The 19680-nt window shown below is 42.4% G+C and overlaps 1 protein-coding gene across 2 annotated transcripts; it reads left to right on the top strand.

The window, feature by feature from the left end:
* The first annotated feature begins 8933 nt into the window (after positions 1–8933).
* Positions 8934–19376, top strand: coq7 (Ubiquinone biosynthesis protein COQ7 homolog). 2 transcript variants are annotated; one of them, XM_014178885.3, is made up of 7 exons: positions 8934–9141; positions 9521–9702; positions 9960–10074; positions 10335–10474; positions 10907–10975; positions 11694–11772; positions 19240–19376. In XM_014178885.3, the coding sequence occupies exons 1-6, from the start codon at positions 9048–9050 to the stop codon at positions 11769–11771; spliced, it is 678 nt and encodes a 225-aa protein (XP_014034360.1). In that variant the 5' UTR covers positions 8934–9047; the 3' UTR covers position 11772; positions 19240–19376.
* The last annotated feature ends 304 nt before the right edge of the window (positions 19377–19680 follow it).

Here is a 19680-nt window from a genome sequence, read left to right as displayed (position 1 = left end):
AGACTGTTCTCTCTGTTACCGGACGGCAAGCGTTACCAGTTCACCAAGTCTGAAACCATCAGGTCCCTGAGCAGCTTCTACCCCCAAGGCTACTAAATAGCTAATCAAATGGTTACCCAGACCACCTGCATTGACCCTTTTTTAACTAACTCTCTTGCACTGACTCTATGCACACACACTGGACTCACACATACTTACACTTACACCCCAACACACACACACACCCACACTCACATAGCATGCACACACATGTATTTTGACGACACACACACACACTTTCACACTCACCACATACACTGCTGCTACTGTCTATTATCTATCCTGTTGCCTAGTCACTTTACCCCTACCTATAGCTACCTCAGTTACCTCGTACCCCTGCACATCGACTAGGTACTGGTACTCCCTCATGATATTTGTACTCGTTATTCACTGTGCATTTATACCTCATGTCACTATTTCTATAATTTTTTTTATATAACTCTGCATTGTTGGAAAAGGACCAGTTATTAAGCATTTCACTGTTAGTCTACACCTGTTACCAAGCATGTGACAAATAACATTTAATTCAGCCATGATTGAAATGAGACCACCTGCCCTATAATCCTTTGATGCTCGGGTCAGGTTCACAGTCACAAAGACACCAACGAAAGTTCAACGCCTTTTTACAAATCCACCGGGAGATAAGGCTAGACGGGGCTTGTACCTGCAGTGGCAAGAAAAAGTATGTGAACCCTTTGGAATTACCTGGATTTCTCCGTAAATTGGTCATAAAATGTTATCTGATCTTCATCTAAGTCACAACAATAGACAAACAGTCTGCTTAAACTAATAACACACAAACAATTATACGTTTTCAGGTCTTTATTGAACGCACTGTGTAAACATTTACAGTGTCAGGTGGAAAAGGTATGTGAACCCTTGGATTTAACAACTGGTTTGGCAGCAATAAACTCAACCAAACGTTTTCTGTAGTTGCAGATCAGACCTGCACAATGGTCAGGAGGAATTTTGGACCATTCTTCTTTACAAAACTGTTTCAGTTCAGCAATATTCTGGATGTCTGGTGTGAACCGCTCTCGAGGTCATGCCACAGCATTTTAAATCGGGTTGAGGTCAGTACTCTGACTGGGCCACTCCAGAAGGCGTATTTTCTTCTGTTGAAGCCATTCTGTTGTCGATTTACTTCTGTGTTTTGGGTCGTTGTCCTGTTGCGTCACCCAACTTCTGTTGCGCTTCAATTGGTGGACAGACAGCCTTACATTCTCCTGCAAAATGTCTTGATAAACTGAGGCAGCAAAGCAGCCCCAAACCATGATACTCCCTCCACTATACTTTACAGTTGGGATGAGATTTTGACGTTGGTGTGCTGTGCCTTTTTTCCTCCACACATAGTGTTGTGTGTTCCTTCCAAACAACTCAACTTTAGTTTAATCTATCCACAGAATATTTAGCCAGTAGCACTGTGCAACATCCAGGTGCTCTTTTGCGAACTTCAGACGTGCAGCAATGTTTATTTTGGACAGCGGTGGCTTCTTCCCTGGTGTCCTCCCATGAACACCATTCTTGTTTAGTGTTTTATGTATCGTAGACTCGTCAACAGAGATGTTAACATGTTCCAGAGATTTCTGTAAGTCTATAGCGGACACTCTAGGATTCTTCTTAACCTCATTGAGCATTCTGCACTGTGCTCTTGCAGTCATCTTTGCAGGATGGCCACTCCTAGGGAGAGTAGCAACAGTGATGAACTCTCTCCATTTATAGACAATTTGTCTTACCGTGGACTGATGAACATCAAGGCTTTTAGAGATACTTTTGTAACCTTTTCCAGCTTTATGCAAGTCAACAATTCTTCTGAGATCTCTTTGTTTGAGGCATGGTTCACATCAGGCAATGCTTCTTGTGAATAGCAAACTCAAATTTTGTGTGTGTTTTTATAGGGCAGGGCAGCTCTAAGCAACATCTCCAATCTCATCTCATTGATTGGACTCCAAGTTAGATGACTCCTGACTCCAATTATCTTTTGGAAAAGTCACATACTTTTTCTAACCTACACTGTGAAAGTTTAAATGATGTATTCAATATAGACAAGAAAAATACAATAATTTGTGTGTTATTAGTTTAAACACACTGCGTTTGTTCGTTACTGTGACTAAGATGAAGATCAGATCAAATTTTATGACTAATTTATGCAGAAATCCAGGTAATTCCAAAGGGTTCACATACTTTTTCTTGCCACTGTATGTGGATCTAGCCAGGACAATGAACATTGGTCCTCCAGCACTAGACTGAGGCTCCATGCCACACCACTACCAGCCAGGCAGCCTGACAGCAGGAACAGAGCTGTCTTCCTTCACTCCAAATCAAGTGCCTGCTACCTCTTACACCTCCCACCGCCACAACCTACCCCCCGCAGCTCTAGCCCGCTGTTCCTGCCCCATCCGTCTTGCCCAGCCCCACATCCCTCACCTCAGCCCTGCCTCCCCTAGCCCCATGCTCCAGCCCCATATCCACACCCCACATCCCTAGCCCAAACCCCTCAGTCCAAGACTGCCCCACATCCATTGTCAGCCCCACACACAACCACGCTGCCTTCCCAATTTCCAGTCTGCCTCACAACCAGCCTCAGCTCTAACTGCCTCAGTCTGTCTGCCTCACAGCCAGCCTCAGCTCTAACTGCCCCAAGCTCAGTCTTCCTCACAGCCAGCCTCAGCTATTCCGTTAACTTCACCAGTTTCATCTCTGTTTACCCTGGGCCATCACAGCACCATCTCAGTCAGCCTCACCATTCCTCAGATGTCTCTGCACATTCTTTTATAAACCTGCAGAATGACGGTGTCTGACTGACTGACTGACTGCTGCATGCCGGTCTACGTGTAAATCATAAAAGGCCCGATTCATGAAGTTGCTCTATAAAATATCAATGCAATTTATTGGATGTTTGTATATGATGATCATTCACTGTGGCAAAACTTTGAATTGTTGATCCACACTAAATTAAAGTTATTGGATATTTCTAGGCTTCTGACGTTGTCCCAAGTTGTGTGGCCTAATATGTTTGTATAAGACTGCCATCTATGGGTCACATAGGGAAATACTAATTATTATTTCATAACTGAAACAATAACAGCAAAGAGCATCCCTGATAACAGCATACAGCAGTGGATACTGCTGAGGGGAGGATGGTTTATAATAACGGATGGAATGGAGTCAGCGGAATGGTATCAACCTCATGGAAACCATGTGTTTGATGTGCTTGATACCATTCCATTGATGTCATTCCAGCCATTATTATTGCAACGACCAACGCCAGGGATGAGAAGCAGGTTCGGGGAGGTGAACATTTAATGAGGAACAGACAGGTAACAGGACAGGACCAGCATCAGCACACAGGTAAACAAGGACATATGACAATCAATGTAGAAGCAGGGAACAGAGCGGTGAACCAGACAGATATAGGGAAGGTAATGACAGAGGTGATTGAGTCCAGGTGTGTCCAATAATCGCCGACGCGTGTGACGGGGAGAAGGCAGGTGTGCGTAATGATGATGGCAGGAGTGCGCAATGCTGGGGAGCCTGGTGCCTTTGAGCGCCAGGGGGGAAGAGTGGGAGCAGGGGTGACAATTATGAGTCGTCCTCCCCTCAGCAGCCTCCACTGGCATACAGGTAGTTTAAGTTATATTCCCAATGCATTATTGGTGAATTATTGCATTGTTGAATGAGATTACAGATACTGTATTTTCCCCTAGCAAGTGTATTCACAAAAGAAAGATGTATTCATGGAAGATGATAACAATGTTTTTGTATGTAAATATTTTTTTCTTTGTTATTTGACTGCCAAAAATGTTTTGATTGGGCTATTTTTGGAGGGTAATAAATGTGCATTGCGAACGTGATGTCATTTGATTACCTGATGAGGTCATACATGTTCTCCTGGGATTATTTAATAAGATTTAGAGTCAGGGGGTTATACTTTCTGGATGGAAACATGTAGTAATATTACCTTTTGTAAAGCCTGGTAAGGATCCTTCATGTGCTGATAGTTACAGACCAGTAGCACTGACCTCTAACTTGTGTAAACTGACGGAAAAGATGATAGTCAACAGACTGTCCTATTTCCTGGAACATAGATGATTATTGAGTCAATATCAAAGTAGATTCCGTAAAGGTAGATCTACCTTGGATGCATTAGTAAAGGTGAGCAATGAAGTTGAAAAAACTTTGGTCATGAAAGAAGTAGCTAAATGGCTACTGTCTTTTTTTTTTTTTACATTGAAAAAGCCTACGACACAATGTGGAGAGACTGGGTATTGGTGGGAGGTTATATAACTAGGGTTTGGCCTTCATATTGAATCTATTTTTTAGAGTTAAAATAGGATCCATTTTATGCAATGCCTATGGAGTTGACAATGGTATTCCTCAAGGCAGTGCTATCAGTCCTATTCAATATTATGATTAACAATGTGTTTACGAATGTGGGTAGGGGCATTGGGGCTTCCCTATATGCTGACTTTAGAGCTATTTGGAAGTGGGGAAGGAATGTCTCTCATGTGACCAAATCTATTCAACAATCTATAGTGGCTGTTGAAAGATGGTCGATTGACTGTGGTTTTAAATTGTCAGTGGCTAAGTCTTGCTGTATGTTCTTCTCAAAGAAGAAAGTTGCTGATTAATATACAGTTGTTTCTGTATGGACAGCCAATCGGTTGGCTTTCTACCTTCAAATATTTGGGTATATGGTTCAATGAGAGATACATGGAAAGATCATGTCATAAATGTTGAAACAAAGTGTAAGAAGGTGGTGAATCTTATGTGCTCGGTCTCGGGTTATATGAATGGGGTGCTGACAGAATCGCTGATGGATATTTATAGAGCTCTGATGAGGACGACAATTGATTACGGTGGCATAGTTTATGGAGCATCAGCGAAGACTTGGCTTCAGAGGCTGGACAGAATCCAGTATAGCGCTTTAAGGATATGTGTTGGTGCATTTAAATCAACATCTGTAAGTGCATTACTAGTGGAGGCAGGAGAGATGCATTTGGACATACGCAGTAAAAAAAATCATTATCTTATTGGATTAGACTGAAAGGTCGTGAGGTTGATCAGCCCATTTTTATTGTTCTAGATGAATGTTGGGAAAATACTAGTAGACAAGGCAGTGGCTTTGGATGAACAGTTGGAAAGCTTGCTGAGGAGAGTGGTCTGAGGGAGTTGGAATTTGGCCCTTCTGTGGTGATGGGGGATGTTCCTCCGTGGTTACTACTGGCTCTTATTGTTGATCTAACCTTGGGGGGAAAAAAATAAAGATTGGCCCGATGTCAGTGATATAGGGAAACTGGTTGACAATTACATTAGTAGACACTTTTATGCATTTTTACCGCATTTCACAGATGGCTCCAAGGACCCAGATTGTGGTCGCACAGGAGGAGGTGTTTACTTTCCTGAATTTGATGTGCAGATACAGTATATAGAAAACTAACAGATGAACTGTCTGTATAATCTGTTGGATTGTTGGCAATAGTAGCTGCCCTCCAGTGCAGTGGAGGATGTTCAACCTGTCAGAATTGTGCTCAGATTTTAATTTATTTTGTTTATTTCCTCTTTTATTTAACCAGGTAGGCCAGTTGAGAACAAGTTCTCATTTACAACTGCGACCTGGCCAAGATAAAGCATAGCAGTGCGACAAAAACAACACAGAGTTACACATAAACAAACGTACAGTCAATAACACAAAAGAAAAGAAGAATATAAAGATCTGTGTACCATGAGTGCAAATGTAGAAGAGTAGGGAAATAGACAATAAATAGGCCATAGAGGCAAAAATAATTACAATTTAGCATTAATACTGGAGTGATATATGTGCAGATGATGATGTGCAAGTAGAGATACTGGGGTGCAAAAGAGCAAGAGGGTAAGTAATAATATGGGGATGAGGTAGTCTGGTGTGCTATTTACAGATTGGCTATGTACAGGTACCGTGATCGGTAAGCTGCTCTGAGTTGATGCTTAAAGTTAGAGAGGGAGATATAAGACTTCAGCTTCAGAGATTTTGCAATTCGTTCTAGTCATTGGTAGCAAAGAACTGGAAGGAAAGGTGGCAAAAGTAAGTTTTGGCTTTGGGGATGACCAGTGCAATATACAGTGAGGGAAAAAAGTATTTGATCCCCTGCTGATTTTGTACGTTTGCCCACTGACAAAGAAATGATCAGCCTATCATTTTAATGGTAGGTTTATTTGAACAGTGCGAGACAGAATAACAACAAAAAAATCCAGAAAAACACTTGTCAAAAATGTTATAAAATGATTTGCATTTTAATGAGGGAAATAAGTATTTGACCCCTCTGCAAAACATGACTTAGTACTTGGTGGCAAAACCCTTGTTGGCAATCACAAAGGTCAGACGTTTCTTGTAGTTAGCCACCAGGTTTGCACACATCTCAGGAGGGATTTTGTCCCACTCCTCTTTGCAGATCTTCTCCAAGTCATTAAGGGTTCGAGGCTGACGTTTGGCAACTCGAACCTTCAGCTCCCTCCACAGATTTTCTATGGGATCAAGGTCTGGAGACTGGCTAGGCCACTCCAGGACCTTAATGTGCATCTTCTTGAGCCACTCCTTTGTTGCCTTGGCTGTGTGTTTTGGGTCATTGTCATGCTGGAATACCCATCCACGACACATTTTCAATGCCCTGGCTGAGGGAAGGAGGTTCTCACCCAAGATTTGACAGTACATGGCCCCGTCCATCGTCCCTTTGATACGGTGAAGTTGCCCTGTCCCCTTAGCAGAAAAACACCCCCAAAGCATAATGTTTCCACCTCCATGTTTGACGGTGGGGATGGTGTTCTTGGGGTCATAGGCAGCATTCCTCCAAACACGGCGAGTTGAGTTGATGTCAAAGAGCTCCATTTTGGTCTCATCTGACCACAACACTTTCACCCAGTTGTCCTCTGAATCATTCAGACGTTCATTGGCAAACTTCAGACGGGCATGTATATGTGCTTTCCCTTGCGGGCGCTGCAGGATTTCAGTCCTTCACGGCGTAGTGTGTTACCAATTGTTTTCTAGGTGACTATGGTCACCAGCTGCCTTGAGATCATTAACAAGATCCTCCCGTGTAGTTCTGGGCTGATTCCTCACCGTTCTCATGATCATTGCAACTCCACGAGGTGAGATCTTGCATGGAGCCCCAGGCCGACGGAGATTGACAGTTCTTTTGTGTTTCTTCCATTTGCGAATAATCACACCAACTGTTGTCACCTTCTCACCAAACTGCTTGGCGATGGTCTTGTAGCCCATTCCAGCCTTGTGTAGGTCTACAATCTTGTCCCTGACATCCTTGGAGAGCTCTTTGGTCTTGGCCATGGTGGAGAGTTTGGAATCTGATTGATTGATTGCTTCTGTGGACAGGTGTCTTTTATACAGGTAACAAGCTGAGATTAGGAGCACTCCCTTTAAGAGTGTGCTCCTAATCTCAGCTCATTACCTGTATAAAAGACACCTGGGAGCCAGAAATCTTTCTGATTGAGAGGGGGTCAAATACTTATTTCCCTCATTAAAATGCAAATCAATTTATAACATTTTTGACATGCGTTTTTCTGGACTTTTTGTTGTTATTCTGTCTCTCACTGTTCAAATAAACCTACAATTAAAATTGTAGACTGATCATTTCTTTGTCAGTGGGCAAACGTACAAAATCAGCAGGGGATCAAATACTTTTTCCCCCCCACTGTACCTGCTGGAGCGCGTACCCCGGGTAGGTGTTGCTATGGTGACCAGTGAGCTGAGATAAGGCGGGGTTTTACCTAGCAAAGACTTATAGATGACCTGGAGCCAGTGAGTTTGGCGACAGATATGTAGTGAGGGCCAGCCAACGAGAGCATTGAGGTCGCAGTGGTGGGTAGTATATGGGGCTTTGGTGACAAAACGGATGGCACTGTGATAGACTACATCTAGTTTGCTGAGTAGAGTGTTGAAGGCTATTTTGTAAATTACATCGCCGAAGTCAAGGATCGGTAAGATACCCTCGTAAAACTGACTATGTTTGGCGGCATGAGTGAAGGATGCTTTGTTGCGAAATAGGAAGCCGATTCTAGATTGAATTTTGGATTGGAGATGCTTAATGTGAGTCTGGAAGGAGAGTTTACAGTCTAAACAGACACCTAGGTATTTGTAGTTGTCCACATATTCTAGGTCAGAACCGTCCAGAGTAGTGATGCTAGTCGGGCGTAAATATTACATTTGCATAAGTATTCAGACCCGTCGCTGAACAGCTATTTTCAGGTCTCTCCAGAGATGTTTGATCAGGTTCAAGTCCGGGCTCTGGTTGGGCCACTCAAGGACATTCAGAGACTTGTCCAAAAGCCACTCCTACGTTGTCTTGGCTGTGTTCTTAGGGCGCTCTGGAGCAGGTTACTCTCTGTACTTTGCTCCGTTAATCTTTCCTTCGATCCTGACTAGTCAACTGTGGGACCTTTATATAGACAGGTGTGTGCTTTTCCAAATCATGTCCAATCAATTGAATTTACCACAGGTGGACTCCAATCAAGTCGTAGAAACATCTGAAGGATGATCGATGGAAACAGGATGCACCTGAGTTCAAATTCGAGTCTCATAGCAAAGGATCTGAATACTTATGTAAATAAGGTATTTCTGTTTTTCATTTTATATACATTTTTAAATATTTCTAAAAACCTGTTTTTGCTTTGTCATTATGGGTTATTGTGTGTAGATTGATGAGGACAAACATGTATTTAATCCAGTTTATAATAAGGCTGTAACGTAACAAAATGTACAAAAAGTAAAGTGGTTTGAGTACTTTTCGAATGCACTGTACATAACAATGTAGAAAACCGTGATTGACCACACATGCCAGGACAGTAGGTGGCGGCATGCACCTTAAACCTTTATTTTCGGGCCGCTATTAAACCATGGAAGAAGGAGACGTCATTTGACCGCGCCACCTCCACAGCAGGCACATTTCAATGACAACCTGCATATGTAACATATGTTGATTACAGAGTAATAGAGCCAAATAACTATTCACTTAGCAATGCAACGAGCCGTTTTTGCACATATTGCATTGCATGACTGGACGCATGTTTTCAGTCCTTTGAGGATACGGCAATGTTGTTTGAAGCACAGAGGTAGGCACTCAATGCTGTTTAGCTAGTTAGCTACAATGCTAAAAACAAGTCTGCTCAGTGTTCATACATGAATGCTGACCTACGAATGGCTTAGCTAGTCATATATAATTTGTCAGTGGTCAGTTTCTGTCTTACTTGCATCCTCATAGCAGCTCAAGTGAGCTTTGCAGCTAGAGCTAGTTATTAGCTAACGTTAGCTAACAAACTAACTTAACTGGCAATTTCACCTTTTGTTTACATGGTGCTTTTGTAAGGGGTGGGACACTTCATTCGTTATAGCCATGTTGTTCTGAAAAAAAAAACGGTATTTCAGGTGACATGTTCGACTGCAAAGTAAGATAGCTACATATTTTAATAAACTTTTTCGTCCTGTTTAAAGCACTACCAGTACAGCTCAATTCTCGGGCATACAGTGTGATACCGCCCCCGCGCGACGAAGCAGAGAAGGCTTTGCTGCACAGTATGTTGCGGGTGGACCACGCAGGGGAATACGGTGCCAACCGCATCTACGCCGGCCAGATGGCAGTGTTGGGAAGGTCACAGACAGGACCGCTTATTCAGGTATAGGTAGTCTGCATTACACATGCACAGATGTAGCTACTTTTCTTTCATTCTGGCAGACGACAATAGCCTAACTACTTGTTTTGTTTTTTAGATGAGTCACTATTGGCTACCATTCCAGTATCCCAAAGTTAACATTATGACAACAATTAAAGTGAATGGATGTAATCATGTTGTCAGTGCTTGGTGACCCACAAAAACAAAATGTTGACATTCCAGCATCCTCAATTATATATTCATATTCACTATGCTTCAAGGAAATGTGGGATCAAGAGAAGAAGCATCTTGCCAAATTCAATGAGATCCTTGCAGAGAACAGAGTTCGCCCAACGTTGCTGTTGCCCCTCTGGAACGTTGCAGGTTTTTTACTAGGTAAGGAACAAGACGGTCAACAGTTGTCACATATCCCTGACAAATAAACACAGTGAATGGATGTATATTTTACATTCTAAAATAAGTAGCCTAGGTTTAATGAAATAAAATGGGTCTGTAGGTAAGTACTTAAAAAGTGCTATTGTCATGTATACTGTGTCTGTGAGTTCTGTTGCAATAAGACAATAATCCAATACAACAGTATGATACATATGGTACTCGGGGGGGATAGACCATATTCTGTTGTGTGACCCCCCCAGGAGCAGGCACTGCTCTGCTGGGTAAAGAAGGGGCCATGGCCTGTACTGTGGCTGTGGAGGAGAGCATCTCTGAGCACTACAACAGCCAGATCAGAGCCCTCATGGAGGAGGACCCAGACAGATACGTAGAGCTGTTAAAAGTAAGATAATGAACCATCCCTCATACCATGGGGCCTGGAGTTTTTCTGACCAGGAACAACTCTGGGCTCTATCAAGAAAAATTCTGTGCCCCAGCTAGGGCTCTTACTTGGTTTACAGTAGCTTCTATAGCCACAAAGTCAGATTCCACAGCCTTAAAGTCAAAATGTAGGCTTTTTGGTCTTTCATTTAAGGTTAGGCATAAGGTTAGCAGTGTGGTTAAGGTACTTTTAAAATCAGACTTTAAGAAGAGAAATTGTAGAAATGGGCGGGATTTATGACTTTGTGGCTATAGAAGCAAGTGAGGACCCTCGTACTTTCCTGGTCGGGTAAAACCCTACCCCTATTATTTACTAATGCATACTGTACTTTGTCTTGAGTGTTTGTTGTCTTGATTTCTGAGAAGTGAATGTGGCCATTTATTTTCCATACAGTTAATAAAGGAATTCCGAGATGATGAGATGGAACATCATGATACAGGACTGGAGCACGATGCTGAATCTGTAAGCCCTCTTTCCCACTTTGATCTTTAGGTTTTACTCCATTTAATCCTTTTCTTAAGCTTCTGTTGTTATTCTCTTATTGACAACAGCTATGGCTGGTGGAGTGAATCTTACATTTTACATTTTAGTCATTTAGCAGACGCTCTTATCCAGAGCGACTTACAGTAGTGAATGTATACATTTCATACATTTTGTTTCCCGTACTGGTCCCCAGTGGGAATCGAACCCACAACCCTGGCGTTGCAAACACCATGCTCTACCAACTGAGCCACACGGGACAATTGATTGAGTTCAGTTCTAATAGTAATTAATCATAATTTGTTACATTTCTGAAGCGCTTTCCATAGAATCTCAAAGCGCCTCGAGCAAAAATCAAGCAAGCAATATATCATGATTGGTCAATAATGATGTTTTTGTGTTTTGTTGTTGTTGCATAGTGATGTCTCAGTGTTCCCCAGTCTTTTTATGTTGTGGTTTATTGTCCCTGGATCATTATGGGTTTTCCTTTTCAATTTGTTCCATAAAAACAAGGAAGGGATTCCGTCTCATTATCTCCCACTCAAATGCTTTGATTCCTCCAAAACTGGCTCATGGTGGGAAAGATTGCATGCGGCTTGGGAACACTGTGGTGTTCCATTCCTTCACTGTTTACTGTCAAACGTCATATACTTTGAACTCTTCTGATAAAGGTTTTCTTGTTTTCTTTCTTTTGTTTTAGCTCCCCGGATACAAGCTTTTGAAGAGTGCAATACAACTTGGCTGCACAGCCGCAATATTCGTGTCTCAGCGCCTATAAAGTAATCATTAATTCAGTTTCTCACAGATGGTTGTCTAAAAAATATAATGATTTAAGTGATGTAAATGGATATGTAAAGTGAACCTGGCTACTTTGTACAATGTAATAGTCAGTGCACTTTTCCAAAAAAGGACTCCCATAAAAAATATATATATTTTTTTTGTCCAATTGTAACCTAGATGTTGTCATTTACTTCAATGCTAGCACTAACAGCCAAACCATATAGGTACCATCTCAATGCTGAAACCTCTCTGAGTTGGCATCCTAGAATAAGCCAGTTGTCAAAGAGATATTGGTGGGAAAGTTGGTGTAATTCTACCCTCTGTCTGGTCTAGGGGGTGGGGGTAGTGTGTTATCCTGCTATACTAAGGTATTGTGGTCATCACTGACAGAGCTGGAACCTATCTTCCTTATCTAGTTCATTTTGTAACATCATTGATACTGTAATTACCTATCTGTTAGGTTTAATTGTTTGAATGATTAATCACCTTTCCACTGAAAACCCCCACCCATGCCTTTGTTATTCCCCGAAAGATAAATATCTAACATAGCTCTAACGAGGACATATCGATATTGGCATTGTCACGCCATCACCATACCTTTCAACAAACTATCCTCTTTCACACGTTATGTGTCATAAATCACAATGAACAATGGCTTGTCAGTCCAGATGAATGGTTAAGCCTCTTACACAGCTGTTCCAGTACCTTAGATCAGAGTGAAGGAAGGATTGACAACTGATGTGCTGGCAGGGGGGTCTAGCTAATCTATGCCGTTCAGCACTGCAGAGAAAAGTGTTCCGGTGATTCAGTTTACTCCCAGAGACCCCTGTATTGACTATTTATTTAACCAGGTAGGCTAGTGGAGAACAAGTTGTAATTTATAACTGCGACCTGGCCAAGATAAAGCAAAGCAGTTCGACACATACAACAAAGAGTTACACATGGAATAAACAAACATACAATCAATAATACAGTAGAAAAATCTATATACAGCATGTGCAAATGAGGTAGGATAAAAGAGGTAAGGCAATAAATAGGCATGATGGCGAAGTAATTACAATACTATAGGGATTGAAGTGTCCTTATAGTATGTTCTGTACTGACCTAGTGCCTGAGATCTGCCCTAGCCACTTTAGATGCAGTGTATAGTACACATCAGTTAGCACAGAGAGACGTATTGACCTCCATTCCACGTGCAATGTCTACGACAGAATGTAAAGTAGCAAAGAGAGAATACAAAGAAGCTGCGTTGTTGTTGGTGCAACAAAGAGGGTCAAAAGGAACAATGTGATATCATGTTTTTGACGTATATTATTCTTTGACAGTACCGATCCTACTCTGGCTCTGTGCCTTGTATGCGAGGGTGCCTCTGGCATCCAAGCCACAGCCCACTTATGTATTTTCTCCCCCTGCCGGCCCGCTGAACTGTTTCCGCTCCTGCCGCCCCAGCCAAGGCCCATGAACAGCCCACTGAACTGTTATCTGCCCCAATGTCGAGGGACGTGCTTTTGTCTTGACATGAGACTACAGTAGATGTCTGAAAAAATCTGACAAACTTTAATTTGGAAGTGTAATATCCCTTTAAACTTCACTAGGCATTGTGTGTGTCCGTGTGTGTTTCGTCACCTGTACCCCAGCTGTTTTCTGCCCCTACCAGCCCAGGAATGGCCCACTGAAGAGTCATTTCTCACTGGGGCCAGGCCGCTGGTTCTCAGGCAGGGAGTTATTTTCCCCAGCATGAGTTCAGAGGAGTTTTTTTTAGATGGGGTGGGTTTACGTATCAGACCTGACCCTAAAGGTTAACATGCTGTAACTCTGCTCTTTTTGTGCCCTCTGCCTTAAAAATAGCCCCTCCTCCCCTCATGTAATGCACCGAGCGGGCCGGCTGGCACACACCCCAAGATGGACAAAACTACTCAAACGTATTACGAGTCCTATACCGGGAACACTTTGTTTAAACCTTACCCGTCCACCCAGCGTACTATTAGCAGTCCGTGATGACTTATGACGACACAAACAGAGACGCACATGTATGTACAGTTGAAGTTGGAAGTTTACATAAACTCAGTTTTTCACAATTCCTGACATTTAATCCTAGTAAAAAAATCCCTGTCTTTGGTCAGTTAGGATCACCACTTATTTTAAGAATGTTAAATGTCAGGATAATAGTAGAGAGAGTGTTTTATTTCAGCTTTTATTTCTTTCATCACATTCCCAGTGGGTCAGAAGTTTACATACACTCAATTAGTATTTGGTAGCATTGCATTTAAATTGTTTAACTTGGATCAAACGTTTTGGGTAGCCTTCCACAAGCTTCCTACAATAAGTTGGGTGAATTTTGGCCCATTCCTCCTGACAGAGCTGGTGTAACTGAGTCAGGTTTGTAGGCCTCCTTGCTCGCACACGCTTTTTCAGTTCTGCCCACACATTTTCTATAGGATTGAGGTCAGGGCTTTGTGATGGCCACTCCAATACCTTGACTTTGTTGTCCATAAGCCATTTTGCCACAACTTTGGAAGTATGCTTGGGGTCATTGTCCATTTGGAAGACCCATTTGCGATCAAGCTTTAACTTCCTGACTGATGTCTTGAGATGTTGCTTCAATATATCCACATTATTTTCCTACCTCATGATGCCATCTGTTTTGTGAAGTGCACCAGTCCCTCCTGCAGCAAAGCACCCCTACAACATGATGCTGCCACCCCCGTGCTTCATGGTTGGGATGGTGTTCTTCGGCTTGCAAGCCTCCCTCTTTTTCCTCCAAACATAACGATGGTCATTATGGCCAACAGTTCTATTTTTGTTTCATCAGACCAGAGGACATTTCTCCAAAAAGTACAATCTTTGTCCCCATGTGCAGTTGCAAACTGTAGTAATTTTTTTTTATAGCGGTTTTTGAGCATTGTCATGCACAAAGTAGATTTCCTAACCGACTTGCCAAAACTATAGTTTGTTAACTAGAAATGTGTGGAGTGGTTGAAAAACGAGTTTTAATGACTCCAACCTAAGTGTATGTAAACTTCCGACTTCAACTGTATATATGTAGGTGAAGTCTTTTTTTGGCATGATGGGATACACAGACTGACATGGATTGGTTTGCTCTGTGACCTAGTCCCATACCCCCTCCCCTCTTCCTTGGTACTATGTTTTCATGTACCTTTTAATACCTTATGATATCACAGCATAAAGATACAAGTGTACGTATCTGAACCGCCAATGAGTCTCTTTCAATATTAATAAACGCTGACTTATAGGCTACCCATCATCAATCATAAAGTTCCTGTTTTAGCTCTTGTTGCAAAACAGTCTATAAATCTGAGGGTTGGACAAACAAGGCATCTCTGCAAGCCATGCATTTGGCAAACGCTGCTAATAGGCTTACATTCTATTGTTGGATATCTGGCAAGCGAATTGCTAATTAGCTACTAATATACACCAAACAAAAATACACTAAACACAAATTCTTCACCTGCGGGATCATCTGAGACCAGCCACCCGGACAGCTGATAAAACTGGGTTTGCACAACCGAAGAATTTCTGCCCAAACTGTCAGAAACCGTCTCAGGGAAGCTCATCTGCGTGCTCGTCGTCCTCACCAGGGTCTTGACCTGACTGCAGTTTGGCGTCGTAACTGACTTCAGTGGGCAAATGCTCACCTTCGGTGGTCACTGGCACACTGGAGAAGTGTGCTCTTCATGGATGAATCCCGATTTCAATTGTACCAGGCAGATGGCGAACAGTGTGTATGGCGTCGTGTGGGTCACTCGGTTTGCTGATGTCAGCGTTATGAGTGCCCCATGGTGGTGGTGGGGACATGGTATGGGCAGGCGTAAGCTACAGACAACAAACACAATGACATTTTATTGATATTCATTTGAATGCACATAGATAACGTGACGAGATCCTGAGGCCCAATGCCGTGCCATTCATCCGCCGCCATCACCTCATGTTTCAGCATAGTAATGCATGGCCCCATGTCGCAAAGATCTGTACATGATTCCTGGAAGTTGAAAATGTCCCAGTTCTTCCATGGCCTGCATACTCACCAGATATGTCACCCATTGAGCATGTTTGGGATACTCTGGATCGACCTGTACACAGCATGTTCAAGTTCCCGCTAATATCCAGAAACTTAGCACAGCCATTGAAGAGGAGTGGGACAGCATTCCACAGGCCACAATCATCATGTGTTTATGACTTTGCAGCTTTGCACATGGTTTCATGTTTTTGGGCCCTAGCCCTCACCCTCCGATCCAACAGGTCCCAAACGTGCTCAATGGAATTGAGATCCGGGCTCTTCGCTGGCCATGGCAGAACACTGACATTCCTGTCTTGCAGGAAATCACGCACAGAACAAGCAGTATGGCTGGTGACATTGTCAAGCTGGAGGGTCATGTCAGGATGAGCCTGCAGGAAGGGTACCACATGAGGGAGGAGGATGTCTTCCCTGTAACGCACAGCGTTGAGATTGCCTGCAATGACAACAATCACAGTCCGATGATGCTGTGACGCACCACCCCAGACCATGACGGACCCTCCGCCTCGATGTAACACTCATTCCTTCGACAATAAACGCGAATCCGACCATCACCCCATGTGAGACAAAACCGCGACTCGTCAGTGAAGAGCACTTTTTTCCAGTTCTGTCTGGTCCTGCGACGGTGTGTTTGTGCCCACCGTTGCCGGTGATGTCTGGTGAGGACCTGCCTTACAACAGGCCTACAAGCCCTCAGTCCAGCCTCTCTCAGCCTATTGCGGACAGTCTGAGCACTGATGGAGGGATTGTGCGTTCCTGGTGTAACTCGGGCAGTTGTTGTTGCCATCCTGTACCTGTCCCGCAGGTGTGATGTTCGGATGTACCGATCCTGTGCAGGTGTTATTACATGTGGTCTGCCACTGCGAGGACGATCAGCTGTCCGTCCTGTCTTCCTGTAGCGCTGTCTTAGGCGTCTCACAGTACGGACATTGCAATTTATTGCCCTGACCACATCTGCAGTCCTCATGCCTCCTTGCAGCATGCCTATGGCACGTTCACACAGATGAGCAGGGACCCTGGGCATCTTTCTTTTGGTGTTTTTCAGAGTCAGTAGAAAGGCCTCTTTAGTGTCCTAAGTTTTCATAACTGTGACCTTAATTGCCTACCGTCTGAAAGCTGTTAGTGTCTTAACAACCTTTCCACAGGTGCATGTTTATTAATTGTTTATGGTTCGTTGAACAAGCATGGGAAACAGTGTTTAAACCCTTTACAATGAAGATCTGTAAAGTTATTTGTATTTTTACAAATTATCTTTGAAAGACAAGGTCCTGAAAAAGGGATGTTTCTTTTTTTTTGCTGAGTTTAGTATATTTAGCAGGCTTAGGCTACCTGGTGTTGTGGAATGAAATCGTTCCAATAAGCGACAATGTAACTGAGTCCTATAGAAAATGCATGTCCTGCTATTATGGTTCCTAACTCTTCCCATGTCTACGTACTGTACATTCTTGCCAGGCTTACTAGCTTCAAAATTAAAGAAGATATTTTGGTTTTTACAGGCATTACATTTTCTCCTCTTTGTCACAGCGAGAAATAAAAAGTATGCTGCATACTATTTATTGAAACAGGAAGTTACCACCTATAGATAAGCTGCATGAGACAGTTGGGTTCTATCAATAAGATACATGACCCATATGGTGGGGCGCCGGGGGGGGGATTTATTTTGCGACTAAAGTTTGATCGTCACATATTATTTCTGTTCCAGATTAATAGTGTTGACAGCTTTATAGCCAAGATGCAAGTCTTTTAAAAAAGCAACAAGTGCACAACTGCATTTTTGGCACAGCTTTGGGTGACAAACTTGCTGTTAAATAAAAACACGAGTGACGACTCAGTCATGATGCAGGTGTTAATAACAGTTAACCATAAAACCCAACGTCTAAATTAGCACCCGTTTTCTAAATTAGCAACGATACTCCATAAACGGTAGGATTTCGTTACGACTCAAGCAGAAATGCATCTTTTTTATGACGCTGAGTAACGTTCTTCCTTGACATTTTACATAATATTATGAAGCTATTTTTAGCATCCAAACATGGCAATCAGGAGAACTGTGGTTGAATTGTTCGGCTTCTTCGCCTAGATTCACCTCAGAAGGAATCTGCTGATATATCGACCGAGAAATCAGCAACAAGAATTTGAAAATAGCAATAAAACTCCCGAATGGGACCGTGAATAATCAAGGCTGTAAATTTTGTGCATGTGGACAATATAAATTCATATGAGTCATAAAGGCTTTCGGATGCAGAGCATATTGTTTCTTGACCTAGATCTACAGGGTTGTCCATCACCTGCTTTGGGATAGAATCTGACTGACATTAATCATACGGTGCCATTCTCTCAGCAGGATCACAGTAGAGCTCAGTTCTGAAATCCACACTATCATACTACTAAGAATGTGTGGATATTGGAACATAACCGGAGTTTCTTGATATGAAGAAGCCACTCGTTAGGTTAAGACCCTGTTCATTTATTTGTGGATTCAAGAGGCTTCCCCATGGACCGTCTTAAGCTCCTAAAATGTAGTATACGTTTTGAGGCGATTGGCATTTTCCAGCCTGCTATATATACCTAGTATTTACCTTAATAATAAATATAAATGTTGTTTCTTTGAGATTCTTTATTACAAAAACAACTTTGTATCAAAATAACATATTCAACTTTCCCATAATGCTGTATGTTGATACTTTTTGGACATTGACTTTTAAGCCGAAAAACCCATGCTTCTGATGTTAAATAAAAAGTAGCACCTCCTATCTGTCTTCTTTGTGTACATTGTTCTGGTTAATTTCCGTATTCTTTGTAAAGTTATTGGGTTTTATCTGTTTTAAACATTGCAAAACCAGGTGCGAGTGCTTGGTACTGTTATGGGGGTTTTACTGACCTAAAAAAATAATTCACGATTATTTTCAAAAGACTGATTTGACTTTAAAATTAAACATATATTTTACACATCTTGTAACAGTTGCATTGATAGATTAAGGCTATAACAAGGGCAACTAGCCAATCATATTTTGTTTTGTTTGTATCACAACATCAGTCAGACCAGTGGGAGAGTCCCTCATTTATTATCAGAGCGTACTAGCGCAGATGCTAGCTGTCACGTTACCATAAATTCAAGCAGAATTCCTACGCAGTGTTTGTATGTTCGAATTCTGTTCTTGTTTGTCACAGCATTCATGCCTGCAACCTTTATGAGAGCTTCTGAGAAGCGAGGGGCCATTAGCTTGATCTGAGCCAGTGCAGCACTGAACACAATGGTGTTGGCCAGTGGCCAATTCTGTACCCAAATTTGGTTGTCAAAGTAAAAAAAAAAAACATTTATCTATACTGCCTGTTTTAGCTAGACATGGGAGTGAAAGATGATAAGCGGGGCTCACATGTTTTTTGAAAGATACCGTACATTCATACATAAACTGACTTCTCTTTCCAGTAAATGGTCGGGCTGGTGGGTCCCCTCCCTCCCCCTGTGAAAGCGGGGCTCGTAGAAAAGCTGTGCCCACGTGTCCACACAGTGGGGAGCCACAACACATGATGTAAAGGACTGACATCACCTCAGCAGGAATCCCTGATTTACGGCCACCCCGACATGAGCAAGACCGTCATCTACCAGCTACAGAGAAATCCAGCCAAGGTCATGTTCTGTATCTGGGTTATATGTTTCCTATGAAGTGTTTAGCAGGGTCACATAGTCATAGTGGATGGATGCTGGGGTCAGGGTCAAAATAGATTTGACTCTGGCATAGGGCTCCTTTATAGTGTGACATCATTGCATATTTGTCAATATATGTTAAATTTTTTAAGATCAGTTACTAGTAGTCTTACCGTTCACTGTGAGGATTATTACTGGTGAACATAGACTTTGTTATTATCA

Source organism: Salmo salar, chromosome 02 (genome assembly GCF_965601325.2).
Source record: "Salmo salar chromosome 02, fSalSal1, whole genome shotgun sequence".
Classification (NCBI taxonomy): Eukaryota; Metazoa; Chordata; class Actinopteri; order Salmoniformes; family Salmonidae; genus Salmo; species Salmo salar.
This window is presented reverse-complemented; position numbering and strand designations above follow the sequence as displayed.